General features: G+C 51.5%; 1 protein-coding gene across 1 annotated transcript; it reads left to right on the top strand.

Annotated features, from left to right (window-relative positions):
- The first annotated feature begins 7,184 nt into the window (after positions 1-7,184).
- On the top strand, positions 7,185-9,737 carry TLCD2 (TLC domain containing 2). Its single transcript, XM_032429038.1, has 4 exons — positions 7,185-7,484; positions 7,690-7,772; positions 7,988-8,070; positions 8,626-9,737. The coding sequence occupies exons 1-4, from the start codon at positions 7,309-7,311 to the stop codon at positions 9,076-9,078; spliced, it is 795 nt and encodes a 264-aa protein (XP_032284929.1). The 5' UTR covers positions 7,185-7,308; the 3' UTR covers positions 9,079-9,737.
- The last annotated feature ends 3,892 nt before the right edge of the window (positions 9,738-13,629 follow it).

Raw genomic sequence — 13,629 nt, 5'->3', positions numbered from 1 at the left:
GGTGGAGCCCGTATTTAATACAGAGAAACTATCTCACACCCCAGACTCATCCTTCCGGCTCAGTTACCCTTACACTCAATTGGGAGCCTATGGAAAAGTCATGGACCCCCGTCCACACGTTCGTCTTTGGGGGAGCGGGGTGGGGGCGGGTGGGTGATAAATTGCCACGGGTCCCAGACTTGCCCCTTTAAATAAGCGGTTCAGCAGCTTTTGCCAAGTCATTGGGTTCCTCTCGGTTTTGCCCATTCCCCGCCCCCCCAAGGCTCTGATTGGCCCCTGGGGAAGGGGCAGCCTCCCCATTGGTCTTTACCTTTGAAATCCCTTCTAAGTAGGCCTGAGTCAGTGAAAGGCTTCTGGAGGGCGGGACAGAATGGAGTATTAGGCAGAGGATGGGGTTGCTTACCAGTTGACACTTTGGCACGACCCATCCCCTAGTTTCCAACCACAAGTCTTGCTTCTACCCTCAGGTGAAGACTGTACTATGAATCTTTTGTTAGGAGTCTGCGGCTTGAGAGGCTCTGTCTACGACTGGGACAAGACATACTCTACAAGAAAAGTCTCCTGGTTAGTAAGAGCCCGCCAGGAGAGGAGGACTAGATCTCTCCAGTGAAAGCTAGCACTAGGCGAGGTGGGCAGTTTTCCCTTCCCCAAAAACCCTCAGGAGTCCTCATCCAATGGAAGAGCCTGCTGCCCTGGAGGCTGATTTCCACCTTCAGTTCTACCCACTCCTGCTGCTTCGCCTGCTCCATCTTTCCCTAGAGAGCTATTGCCTAATGCGCAGAAGTCAGCGAATCCGTTTTGGGGTAGTCTTAAAAGAAGCACTCACGGCTCCCAAAAGGTGGGGCTGTAGCCCTTTAAGGACTTCGCCGGGATGGATTCAGAACTGAGTTTAAAAATGCCAACTCACAGAGCGCGCTGGATTCTGGGAACGAGGTGTCAGACCGAGAACTACATTGACCAGTGTGCACTGCAAACACACACGCCTTTACTTCCTTCTGCTCTTTAGGACTATGGTTTGACGTAGCGCTCTCAAAGCAAGCGGCCTTAGGCGGAGGGCTCAGCCACACCCTTTCATCTATTGGCGAGCTCGTGAGTTGGTGGGCGTGGCCTAGCGCAGCTCCACCAGGCAAAGGGGTGGCCTCCTTGCCAATCAGAGCTAAGACGCCCGGTGAGGCGGGTCCTGGGCGAAGTGCTGGCGCCCCCGAGTGGGTGTGGTCACGCTGCCCAGCAGTGGGCGGTGATTGGCCCTGGGCGGTGCAATCGCAGCTTGTGCGTCACGACGCCGCCAGCTGATCGGAGACTGGAGCCGGTGTGTGCTGGGCGCAGGGAAGACACAGCGCCGCCGGCCGTGGGGAACGGACGCACTGATTTGCTCCCTTACCCTCAGCAAACCCCCCACCCAGCACCAGGTGGGTGTGAGCTGGGGTCCCGGTCGCACTGGAGGGAACCATGCTAATGGGGTAATGGGGGAAAGTAGGGTCCTGGTGGCCACACCCTGCCCTTCCGGGGGAGGGGTAAGGGGGCGGCGGGGGCAGGGAAGCCTTTGGGGAGAGGGGGCCTGGACTGGCTGGAGTAGTGTGGCAGGAGGTTTAAAGAAAGAACGGAACGACAGTCGTGGCGGAGGGTTTTGCAGAGTGGCTAGAAGGAAGACGAGGGGCTAGAGGGTTAGGGGCAGCTAACCTCGGCGCCTCCTGGTCAGCGGATACGAGAACTGGCCTCCCAGCTTGGGGAGGGTTTGGACTGGGCGGGTAGCGGGGAGGTAGTTTTCCTCTACTGGCAGTCAGTTGGTCAGGGCCAACTGAGCGCCCTGGCAGGGAAGGGGTCTCTGGGCGGGCCGGCCCCTCCTCTCGTTCCCTCCAGGGGATGTTATGTAAGGGGGGAGGGGAGAGGAGTAGGGGGCGGCGGTGCGGGGGCCTTATGCAACCCAAAGGTTAGGGTTTCACCGCGGTTGGTGGGGGAAGCGGGCTGGAGGAGGACCTGGAAACTCTAACCCCCCCTCCCCAGCCTAACTGGCCGTCTTGGGCCCAGAGAAGGTCACCTCTGCACCTCCCCCCAGCATGTCCGGTTGTGGGGCCCCTAGCCCAGGCCTGGCCGTGACCGCCTGGGAAGCCGGCTGGCTGGGTGGGGCGCCTGGGTTAGTCATCACTGGGCTCCCTCTCTCCCCACCTCTCGGCCAACTCTTGGCCCCTCCCTATGGCCTCTCGCTAGGCTATCGCCCCCACCTCCCTCCGGCCCTAGTTCCAGCCTCCAACTCATTTGGCCTGTCATCCTGGCTGTCAGACTGGGCTAGGAATTGTCAGGGTGCCAAAGAGTTGATGGAGCAGCTGGTCAGAGGGTCAGTGCCCTGGGCCCACCCCGCCCTGCAGCCAAGGGCACCTGCTTGGCATAGACTCTGAGCAGCCGTTGAGTCCTATGGGCTGAACAGAGCTGGCTCAGACAGAGGAGAGTGGGAAGGAGTTGGACTGGTCACCTGGGGGAAGGAAGATACCACAAAGTTCATGTCTCCCCAAGAGGGTTTTTGTAATTTGAAAACCTCCCACCCCCACCCTAATTTTTCTTACCCTCTGAGTATAGAAGTCTCAAGGCAAGACTGCCTTTGGCTCCTCACACTGGCATGGGCCATGCCCTTGGACTGAGTGTCAGCACAGACCCGCCCTCCCCAGCTCTCGGCCCTCAAGCCTGCCACGCCCCCAGCCCCCTCCCTGGGCCATGCTGCAGGGCCCGGCTTTTCCTGCTGATTCATGCGTTGGAACTGTGGGGGCGGGGCTTGGAACTTGGAACAAAGTTCAGACATGGAGGGGCCGGCAGACAGCCTGGAATTCATACCAGATGTACCCGGAATGCGCAAGCGGAATGCCTGGCATTTAAGAGTCTTGGGGAAGCTGCCCATCCACCCTGCCCATACCTCCCTCCCCTCCAGCCTTTGGTCCCCTGTCCTCTCCTCACAGTCCCTGGAGGCTCTGCTGACCTTCCAAACTCTAGACCTCCTCCCTTCCTCACTCTTCCCCAGATGTAGGCCCCCAAAACTCTTCCAGCTGAACTCCCTGATCACTGAACTCACATTTCTGGACCTAAGGTGTAACTTCTCACCTAGTACCTGGGCAACTGGTGGAGTATATCCAGGGTTCTAAGTCCAGCCCTCTCTGAATGCTGAAGAGGCTGGGCCCTCCATGGATAGCTGGGGCAAGGAGGGGTGAGAGCAGACCTGGGTCTCTACAGCCTTCGGTTCTGGAAAGAGGCACAAGGAAGTATGTTTAGAGCTGCCTCTTGCTTCTTACTGAAGTTAACCGCTCCTGCAGGCCCAGGTCAGAGCCAAGAACGCTTTGTTACAAGGTTGAGCATCTGTTGGAGCTGGACTTCGATGGCCAGTGGGACAGTGTCCCTGTGATATGGCCCTGCTCAGATCCTTCCCATTTTTTCTTCCTTTTCCTTTTAGGAGCCTGTCCCTCCCACATCCTCACCTGGCTGAGCCGCAGTAGTTCTTCAGTGGCAAGCTTTATGTCCTGACCCAGCTAAAGCTGCCAGTTGAAGAACTGTTGCCCTCTGCCCCTGGCTTCAAGGAGGAGGAGGAAGAGGAGAAGGAGCTGCTTTCCCCTTCATCTGGAAGGTGACAGAACTGGGGATGGGAAGGTCCGAACAGTGGGAGGGAAGGGGACCTTGTTCAGTTGGAGAGCCTTCAGCCAGATTGGCCCACCAAGAAAGAACAATTTCAGATTAGAGACCCTGGTTGGTTTGGGGAATAGATGGCTGTGACCAACCAAGGATAGTTGGTCTACACTGGTGTGACAAGAGGAGGATGATAACAGGAGCAAAGAAGACTGTCTACCCTTTTACCCAGATGTCTTTCTTGGCCCTCCTTCCTTGTCTCCCTTTCGCTCCTACTGCCTTTCCAGGTGAGGTCCAAAGTAAATTTCTTCTTCAGGAAAACGGTCATGCTGAGACTCCCATCTGAGTAGTCATCCCAATGCTCTTACCTTTTCCTCTATTTCCTTAGACTGGCCTAGACTCTAGATTCAGGAATAATCACCTATGTGTGGGACCCTTAGACCTCTTGTCTCAGCTTCTCCACCTGTGACATGGGGAATCACATGGTTGAGTATGCAGGAGGGAATCAGAAGCCTACTTCTACAGACTACTCAGAGCCTGGGCTGTCCTCTCCGGGTGGGTGGGAACAAAACAGCTTTTCACATAAGCTATTGCCCCTCCCCCCATCCATGAACACCATAACCCAAGGAGAGTGGGGGGAGGGTTAGAAGGGGGTGCTAGGGTTAGACCAGTGCAAGGGGCCGGGAGGAGCTCAGTCTCTCCATTGACATCCCACCATGCAAAGGTGGCCCCAGGCTTCCTCTGCCACCCGAAACAGGACTGCAGCCCCTGATGGGGTTGCAACCGCTGTTCCTGTTTCTTTCCTCACTTTACCTTCCAGGATAATTTGTGAGACCCTGCTCCGGCTTGTGCAGGCAGACAGTTCCCTCCAGCAATGAGGAGAGGTGGGTTATGGGATGTGACCCCGTTTGGGGCATCAAGCAGTATAAACCTACCACCCCCCAGCTCCTGATGCAGTCTGACTCTTGGGGCTCAGGCTCTGGTGTGGTTCAACCGTGACCCAGTCTCCCTGCCTGAAGGTGGCCAAATTCAGGGGCTGTAGGAAGCTGTCCTGTTGTGGAGCAGGAGGTGTGGAGATAGCAGGGTCCTAGTCTCCATTTATGAGAAACAGAGATCTAGGGGAGAGTAGATCATTGAACCCACCCTCCTGCAGCCTAAGCTGGATGTGTGTGGGACTGCGGTGGAGGAGGTGGGTAGACTGAGTCAACTCATAGTCTGCAACAAAGATTGCTCTGTCCCTGGACATTGCTTCCATCCTTTCTTCCCCTCCCCGCTTCACTGGCCACAGAGTCTCCCTCCAGCCCCGGGTATGTGGCTCTGCCATCCTCACCCATCATGAAGTAAAGATGAGGAAGAGCAGCCTGGGGACACAGAGGCAGGCAGAAGACCAGTGAAGGACCAGGCCTGGAGAGCACAGGGCCCTGTCTGGGCACCCTGCAGAGGGGACCCATAAAGGGCAGGAGCACCCCAGGAGGAGGGAGGACAGCCAGCTCCCAGCCATCTGCCTCATTCACTATTTCTCTCCAGTGTTACTTACTGCCTCCCTCAGAGATAGGAGACTGTATTAAAGTGTCCTGTGGCTTCATTCTCCTACTTCTACCTCCCTACCCTGTAATTTTTATATAAAGCAGCCTCAAGGAGCAAGAACCAGCTGTGAAAGGACATAACGAAGGAAATTCATAGAAGAAATTCAAATGGATAAAACCATGAAAAACAAAGTGTGTTTCATTAGTAATTAAAGAAAGACAAATATAGCTGAAAGCATTTTTCCCTTAGCAAACTATATTTTAAAAAAAGAAAGACCCAGTATTGGCAAAGAAATACTAAAATAACACTCCTATACATTGCATATGGGGGTGCAAACTGGTATGGCCTTCCTGGATGTCAGTTTGGTAATATGTCTCAAATACCCTAAAAGTTTCCATCGCCTTTGACCTAGTAATTCTACATTTGGGAATTTATCCTGAGAAAATAATTAAAGATTTAGTCACAAGATGCTCATCCCAGTATTGCAATAGAGAAAATGAGAAGCAACTGTCTGATTGGGAATTCATTTCTTTTCTGCTGTAATGAAAATTTGCAATGGGGGATTGCTTAAGTAAATCATTGTATATCCATCCAGATGGTGTACCGCACAGCCATTAAAAGTCATGTAGAAGAACATTTGACTGGAAAGAAAAATGCTCTTTGAATATTAAGAGGGTTATAAAAATAATGTGTATTATGTGATCTCAATTTTGTTTTTTAAAAAGATGGGTATATTCTTGTATACATAAAACAGATGAAGAAGACAAAATGTTAATGGTGGTTATCTTTGCACAGTGGAACAAAGTCATTGTAATTTTCTCTTTGGCTTTTCTGTAACTTTAAAATTTTCTATATTGTGTATGGTTTTCATGTAATAAAATTTAAAAGAATCAGTGTAATTTTTTTAAAAGCTTGGAGAGGCAGGTGTGGAAGAATCAAGGGGTGCCCCTAGCCCTTTGGACATAATGGGGTTTTGGTGAAGAAAAGGGGTTGTGAGAATGTGGACAACTTCATTCTCTGGGAGTAGCTGGAATCTACCCTTTCCATGTATGGCAACGGCGCTCTTGAGTTACTGGCTTTCAGCCCGCTAAGAGGTGTGGAGTGGAGTAAGGAAAACAGTAAAAACCTGTCACTCTTCAGGAGTTGGAAGATGGGGGAGGGGCGCAGATTTTCCTCTCCAGGCTGAAAGGTTCTAGAATCCCATCAGTCTTTGTTATTCTGATTCTGCCCCAACCTTGAGGTGACCCTGTGTGACCTCTCCTTGCCGCCTCAGATTGGAAGAGGGAATTCTATTCACCTACCGTGTACCAAGCCCTTGGGGGAGGGCTGCTTTTCAAGACTTCGGTGTTGAGTGCTTTCCTTTTGCCTCCCCTTCCTAATAGCAAGGCTCCTCCGTAGGCCCCCAAAAGTGGTTGGGGGAGGAGTCCCCAGTGGGTCGCCTCTCCAAAATGGGAGCTGTTGTTCCGTTTGAAGGTACAGCGTAAAGGAACAGGACTGTTGGAATCATAGGGTCGCTATGATGTGCTAAAGGTCTGGAAACCTCGGGAGGTGGAAAGGGTGGCTCCAAGGAAGCGAGGTACCCCCACAGCTGAGACGGGGGGTGGTGCGGGGCAGGGCGGTGGCGATGTTTAAGCATGTGCGAGTGGGTGTGCGCTGGCCTCTACCTTCAGGTCGGGGAGAGTGCAGTGGGCAGAAGGATGACCAGCAGGTGAGAGGTTAGCGTGGGAAGAGGAGGTGAAAGACGATGGGGCGGGGCCTGTGGGAATGTCAGGTGAGATTAGCAACCTATTTCTGGAGCTCCGAGGGGTTTGGGACACATGGCGTTGGGGAAGACCCCTATGGACATGCTGGAAGTCCCCCTGAGCTCGGTCGCCAGGCTTGGTCCCCGGGAGCCCCCAACCCTCCATCCCCGGCTAGGGCGGGACGCGATCGGCTGCGGGGGCTCCGGGGCGTGGCCCCACGGCTGCTCCAATCGCCACCTAGCCGAGTGATGGGGGCGTGGTCAAACCCTGGAAAAGTTGGAGCGGATGCCAGAGGCGCGGTGGGCCGGGGAGGCCGAGGACCTGTTCCTGTCCGGAAGCCAGCGCACAGTCCCCGCAGCTGGCATTGGATGAGTCCCGGCTGAGAGCGCAGGGGTCCAAGGGACTGAACCGGATCTAGCCCGCCCACCAGGCCATGGCGTCCTGGGGGCTCCTTGTGACCGGCGCCTCCTTCGCCGCCTTCCGGGGGCTGCGCTGGGCGCTGCAGCTGCTGCCCGCGCCAGGATCTGCTGCCCAGGACCGTTGGAAGTGGCGGAACATCTGTGTCTCCCTGCTGCACAGCCTGCTCACAGGGGTTGGGGCGCTGCTCGGGTGCGGGGTATAGAGGTTCGGGAGGCACCTGGGTGAGGGGTGGAAAGCTGAGATTGAAAGACCCGGCGGGCGCCTTCAAAATCGAAGCCGGACCTCGACAGTCTGACACCGGGTGGGGGTGTGAATGGGTGGGTGAGTGTGCACAGCGGGAGAATGGGGTCTGAGTCTGCACGATGCTGACCATGGCCCCCCCCCCCTTCTACAGGCTGTTGGTGTACCCTCAGATGGCTGCCGACCCGATTCACGGCCACCCGCCCTGGGCCCTGGTGCTGGTGGCTGTGTCCGTGGGTGAGTCTGCAGGGAATGCCGGGCCATTTGGTCGGGGAGCAACCTAACAATGGTTACTCCACATCCCCTTTGCCCTCTCCATAGGGGTCAAATGTTTCTGGCAGCTTTGCTGAAGGAAACTGAAGACCCAGAAAAAGGAGGGGATGAAGATTCCTCTCCAGGAGCTACAACTTAGGGGAGGCCTAATGCCCCTCCCCCTCGTGCCACACCCATAGGTTATTTCTTGGCGGATGGAGTTGACATACTGTGGAACCAGACCTTGGGCCAGGCCTGGGAACATCTGTGTCATCATTTGGTGGTGAGACTTGGGGAAAGGAGACACAGGAAGGGTGGTATGCTCAGGCTGGGGTCCCCAGTTTCTCTTCAGGTTTCTGTCCAATGACTTCCCAGAGTCTCTGACCCCTGTTGGTGCTTGATCTCCCCAACCTTGGGCTGGTTTGGGGGAAGAGGATTGACTGCTAGCCACAGCTGGAGTCTGAGCACTGCCTGAGTAGCTCGGATTCCCTCGGGTGTCCCATCTGATTGCAGAAATGTTGCATATGGAGCTTTTCTGAGAAAGGGGAGTCCCAGTATAGGGAGTGGGCATGCGGCATGAAAGCCCAGGAATGGAAGTGTGCGGATGCTGTTGCTGCCCCAGGGGAGACAGCCTCTGGGCCAAGGCTGCTTCTGTCCTATGGAAGGGTTATTTTAAGGCCATTCAGTCCCCAACATAAGGGTAAGTATAAAGGGCAGGTTTTTGATAGGGTGCCACAAAATGCTTGGGAGCCCCTGTCTTAAGGCCTGGGATATTGGTACATGATTGGGGTGGGGGAGGTCATGGAGGGTCCTCTGACCTCTGACCCCGGTTCCCCAGGTAGTGAGCTGCTTCAGCACTGCCATTCTGTCCAGCCAGTATGTGGGCTTCTCTATGGTGTCTCTGCTCCTGGAGCTGAACTCTGTCTGCCTGCACCTACGACAGTTGCTGCTGCTTTCTCACCAGGCCCCATCCCTGGCCTTCTGCATGGCCAGCTGGGCCACCCTGGCCACCCTGGTCCTCTTCCGCCTGGTGCCTCTGGGGTGGATGAGTCTGTGGCTGATCCGACAGCAACACCAGGTGCCTCCTCCTCTGGTCATCCTTGGTGCAACTGGGCTGGTCACTGTGGGTGCCCTAAGCATCACACTGGGTGTCCGTATTTTGGTCAGCGATGTCCTGCGGTCTCAGCCTCATCCACCCATCCCTGGGCACAAGGAAACCAGGGGCACAAGGAGATGTCGTGATGGTGAGCTTGTCACCAGGGATGATTCCACTCTCAGCCTGAAAGACTAGAGAGAGGCCTCAGGCTCCTCTTCTGCCAGTCCTGGGGGAGGTAGGGCCAGGACAAGGAGATGGTGGTCTACAGTGTACAGTCCTTCATTGGGGTAAGGACTGGACTGAATTTTCAGTATCTCAGTCCCTCTTCCAAGTCACTCACACCCCTCCCCCATTCCTAGGATCTGAGAAGAAATGCTGATGTTCATGGATGGGTGGGAAACTGGGCTATTGTTCAGTGAATTCCATCATCAGATGACTGCTTCTTCCAGCAAACTAACTCGAGGTACGGCCAGTGCTACCAATAAGGGGTGGCAGGAGGCATGAAGCTAAGTGAAATTGCCAATGACATCCTCTACTTTTAACACAGGAACAGGTGAAGAAAGGTGAGGTCTTGTTAGGACCGGAGAGATCCAATGTGGAGGGGGTGGGTTCAGAGGGAAGAGAGGTCTCACCTGCCACCAAATTCTAGCAGGGGGAGGAGGCCACAACAGGTGCTATCGGTAGCGGTAGGGATGGACGTACTCGTGGCCAAGAAACAGAAGGACTGGACCACTGCAGTGCTGCTATTTCTGGTTCTCAAAGCCACACTACTGTGTTTGTACTTACTGCTAGTCCTACGGCCTTTTACATTTTTAAAAAGCCCAGCATCTGCCTTTTAAATTTTCTTACTATCTCCTGACCTTTTCTAAGAAAATGCAGATTCTTTTTTTTAAAAGATTTTGGTTTTTTATTATTTATTTGAGGGAGAGAAAGTGAGAGAGCGTGAGGGGGGGAGGGTCAGAGGGCAAAGCAGACTCCCCACTGAGCAGGGAGCCCAATGCGGGACTCGATCCCGGGATGCCAGGATCATGACCTGAGCCGAAGGCAGTCGCTTAACCAACTGAGCCACCCAGGCATCCGAAAGTGCAGATCCTTAAAGGAATGAGCATGGGACTAGGTCTGTCTTCTTAGGACAGTACTGAAGTCCAGAGCCATAGCAGGGACTTAAACACCCATTCTGGGTGCCAAGTGTAACGTTTTCCAAGGTCCAGGCTTTCATGGAAGGATGAAGGCAGGGGTAGAAGTAGATGAGGGAAGGCTTTCACTTGCCTGCAGAGGGATTAAGGAATATTTGACCCTCTACTAGGATTCATTTGCAAGCTTGTCCTCTCCTTTCTCCCATGCAACTTTTTTTTTTAGAGGTGGGGGCAATAGGAGAGAGAGAGAGAGAGAGAATCTTAAGCAGGCTCCATCTCCAAACCTGAGATCATGACCTGAGCTGAAACCAAGAGTCAGGTGCTTAACCGACTGAGCCACCCAGGTGCCCCTGGGGTAATTTTTTAATCATCCAATTTTCATTCTCTCATCTCACTTAAGAGACAGGAAAAATTCTTTTTTTTTTTTTTGTTAAATTTTATTTTTAAGTAAGCTCTACACCCAACGCCACGCTTGATCTCACAACCCTGAGATCGTGACCTGAGCTGAAATCGAGAGTTCAACACTTAACTGACTGAGCCACCGAGGCGCCCCTCTCCCCTACCACTTCTGCTGCCTTTTCTTTCCCCTATGGCACAAAATCTCTCCTTTCTTCAGGCAGAACAGCCAGGTTATGGGAAGTGTAAAGCAGATTAAGATTGCTATTCTACTAAACAATGGACAGAAAGAGATAACCCTTAATTACCCACAGAAAAGATACATGAGCAAAAGCAAGAGACAGGAAGATTAAAACAAAAAAATTCTGCCCAAAAGTTGAGCTAGAGAAAGACAAAAGGGATGATAGAAATAGACATACATAGATTGAGGGACAGAAAGAAAGAGAAGGATCACCTGTATCGAAGAGACAGAGGTGAAGAGAGATGGAGGACAAGACAGGGAATCCTTGGCGAAATGTTAAGAAAGACTGTTGTGGATGCTGACGGGAACCAAAGTCACAGAACTGGTAAAATGGGCATAAACAAAGAGGACAAGAAAAATAGAAATAAAAGCTGACAGGAAGGGACCCCAAGGGTGCAAGGCACAGATGGTCTAGACAGAGAAATAGAGTGAGTGACAAAGAGGAACAACCAGACTCAGGAGAGATGGAGGGAAGAGAGGCATTTTGAGAGATGGGCAGAGCAAGAGAAGAGAGGGGGGGAAATAGAGATGAGGGGAATTAGGGGAGCTGAGAAGCAGAAGAACAGAAGGTGGAGGAGGCACTCAATGGAAAGATTCACTGGCAGAAAAAGAAAGTAGGAAATATGTTGAGTTGGAGACGGGCAGAAAGACAAAGGACAAACAGCTACAGTGCAAAACACAAAGAGCCTGACAGGAACTGATAGGCAGAGACTGGTAGGAAGATGAAGAGAAGTCAGAATCAGGGATGTAAACTGAGATGGAAGAATAGGCAAAGGGACTGAGGAGAACCACAGAGAGGGAAAGAAGGGGGTGGGGGCAGACTGATTAAATACACATCCGAAGGAAGGGAGCACCTGGCTGGCTCAGTTGATAGAGCAGTGTGATGTCAGGGTTGTGAGTCTGAGCCCCAGTTGGGTGTAGAGATTACCTAAAAAAAATAAGATCTAAGAAAAAAAAAAAAAAAAAAACCCAGACAAACAAAAATATCCGAAGGAAGGAACAAGGAAAAAGAGGAAATAGATGAAGAGAGGAAGAAAGAAAGAATAGAGATAGGGAAAAATTAAGGGGGGGATTGTGTGAGATGCCCATCATAGAGTCATTAAAGCACAAAGGGAAGAATAACAAATAGAGACTGAGGAGAAATTGCCACAGCTGGAAGCAAATACAGGCAGAAAATAAGAGCAGAGATATTTCATGTAATCAGACAAAAGCCAGAGAGGTAAAGGTATAAGAGTTGAGATTGAGAAATAGTAGAATTCTCTCAGAGTGTGTGTGTCCTTAATAGAAGTAGCAACTTCAAAACTCAGTCTGCCATCTTCACTGAATGTCTTGATTAAGAAAAACATTGTCTTGAGTTTTCAAAGAAAAAGAAATGTGGGGCGCCTGGGTGGCTCAGTTGGTTAAGCAACTGCCTTCGGCTCAGGTCATGATCCTGGAGTCCTGGGATCGAGTCCTGTGTCGGGCTCCCTGCTCAGCAGGGAGTCTGCTTCTCCCTCTGACCCTCCCCCCTCTCATGCTTTATCTCATTCTCTCTCTCTCAAATAAATAAAATCTAAAAAAAAAAAAAAGAAAGAAAAAGAAATGTGGCGGGGCACCTGGGTGGCTCAGTCGTTAAGCGTCTGCCTTCAGCTCAGGTCATGATCCCAGGGTCCAGGGATCGAGCCCCGCATCGGGCTCCCTGCTCAGTGGGGAGTCTGCTTCTCCATCTCCCACTCCCCCTGCTTGTGTTCCCTCTCTCACTGTCTCTCTGTCAAATAAATAAATAATAATTTTTTAAAAAAGAAAAGAAATGTGGCAAACCCATGGCAGGAATCTGTTCCCTAAGTATGTGTGGAGGTCAATATTGATTCATTGCAAGCCCTGCATGTTTTCTTTTGCCACTGTCAAATTCATGGTTCCAGTGAGTACCCTTCCAGGTAATAGCTGATAGTATCTCTGAGAGTTGTCAAGACCTTGACCATTATGGACATATGACTGTTTCTGTGGGTTAACTAGTAAAACTGCTACAGGAAGGGTGAGATTAGCTACTGGTGGGGGTAGGACAAAAGAGAACACCTGAAGAATTTGGGATCACAAATTTTCATCATGGTGACCCAGTGAAACTTCAGGAAGGCAGGACTGCATTATAATTATAATTGGTTAAGTAGATATCAAGTAGACCAGTTATAGATGGTGTGGACAAGATATAGATGATGGGTCCTAGAGAGGCACGGTCAGTTGGGTCCCTAGAAAAGAGAAGCTCAAAAATGTAGAGGTTGGCAAATGCTGCATTTAGTACCATGAGTTGGGTCACTGTGGCAGTGATCTGTCAGACCTCATCATGGCCTAGTGAAGTGGTCCCCAAGACTGATTCCATGCCACCAAGCTACTGGCTGATGAATTATTTGTCTTCTGGCACAGGGGAGTGGCTTTCTTGGATGGGGGACATTGGTATTTTATAGTCTCAAAACACTATCCTGATCATAAATTAATAAATTGCCATGCAAATAATTGCATCAGTCTTTTGTGAATGCAGTCTCTTTGAGTCACTTCTTCTTGGCTCTAGTGGTCTGATTTATAATGAAACACTGGATTGTGGAAGCTTTGCTTTGGGAAGGTCTCCTCTTGGCACCAACTTTTTGATCTACAAAGCCCGCAAGTGTTCGAAGATCCTTCACTATCAAAAAGCAAACCCAATTTGTTCAGTGGAATGGGCTTAGAGCAAGCGAATGGATTCAGACAATTTAGACTGATTTTCAATGCCAAGGTTTGAAACCCAAAGAATCTTTCAGCCAAATTAATCTTGAGTTAACAAGAAAATTAATTAAACAGAAATCTCCATAACTGAGTTGTCAAGGCTTTATCTTATATAAAATCTGGACGTGTCAGGCTGAAAATTAGGAGCCCTCACTTAGCAGGAAAGTACATAACGGAAGCTATTCTTTAAAGAAATGCTCTTGTATTGAAATGAAATGTTTGCTTGGAATCACTAAC

This window comes from Phoca vitulina, unplaced genomic scaffold (assembly GCF_004348235.1).
Source record: "Phoca vitulina isolate PV1807 unplaced genomic scaffold, GSC_HSeal_1.0 scaffold40, whole genome shotgun sequence".
NCBI lineage: Eukaryota > Metazoa > Chordata > Mammalia > Carnivora > Phocidae > Phoca > Phoca vitulina.
This window is presented reverse-complemented; position numbering and strand designations above follow the sequence as displayed.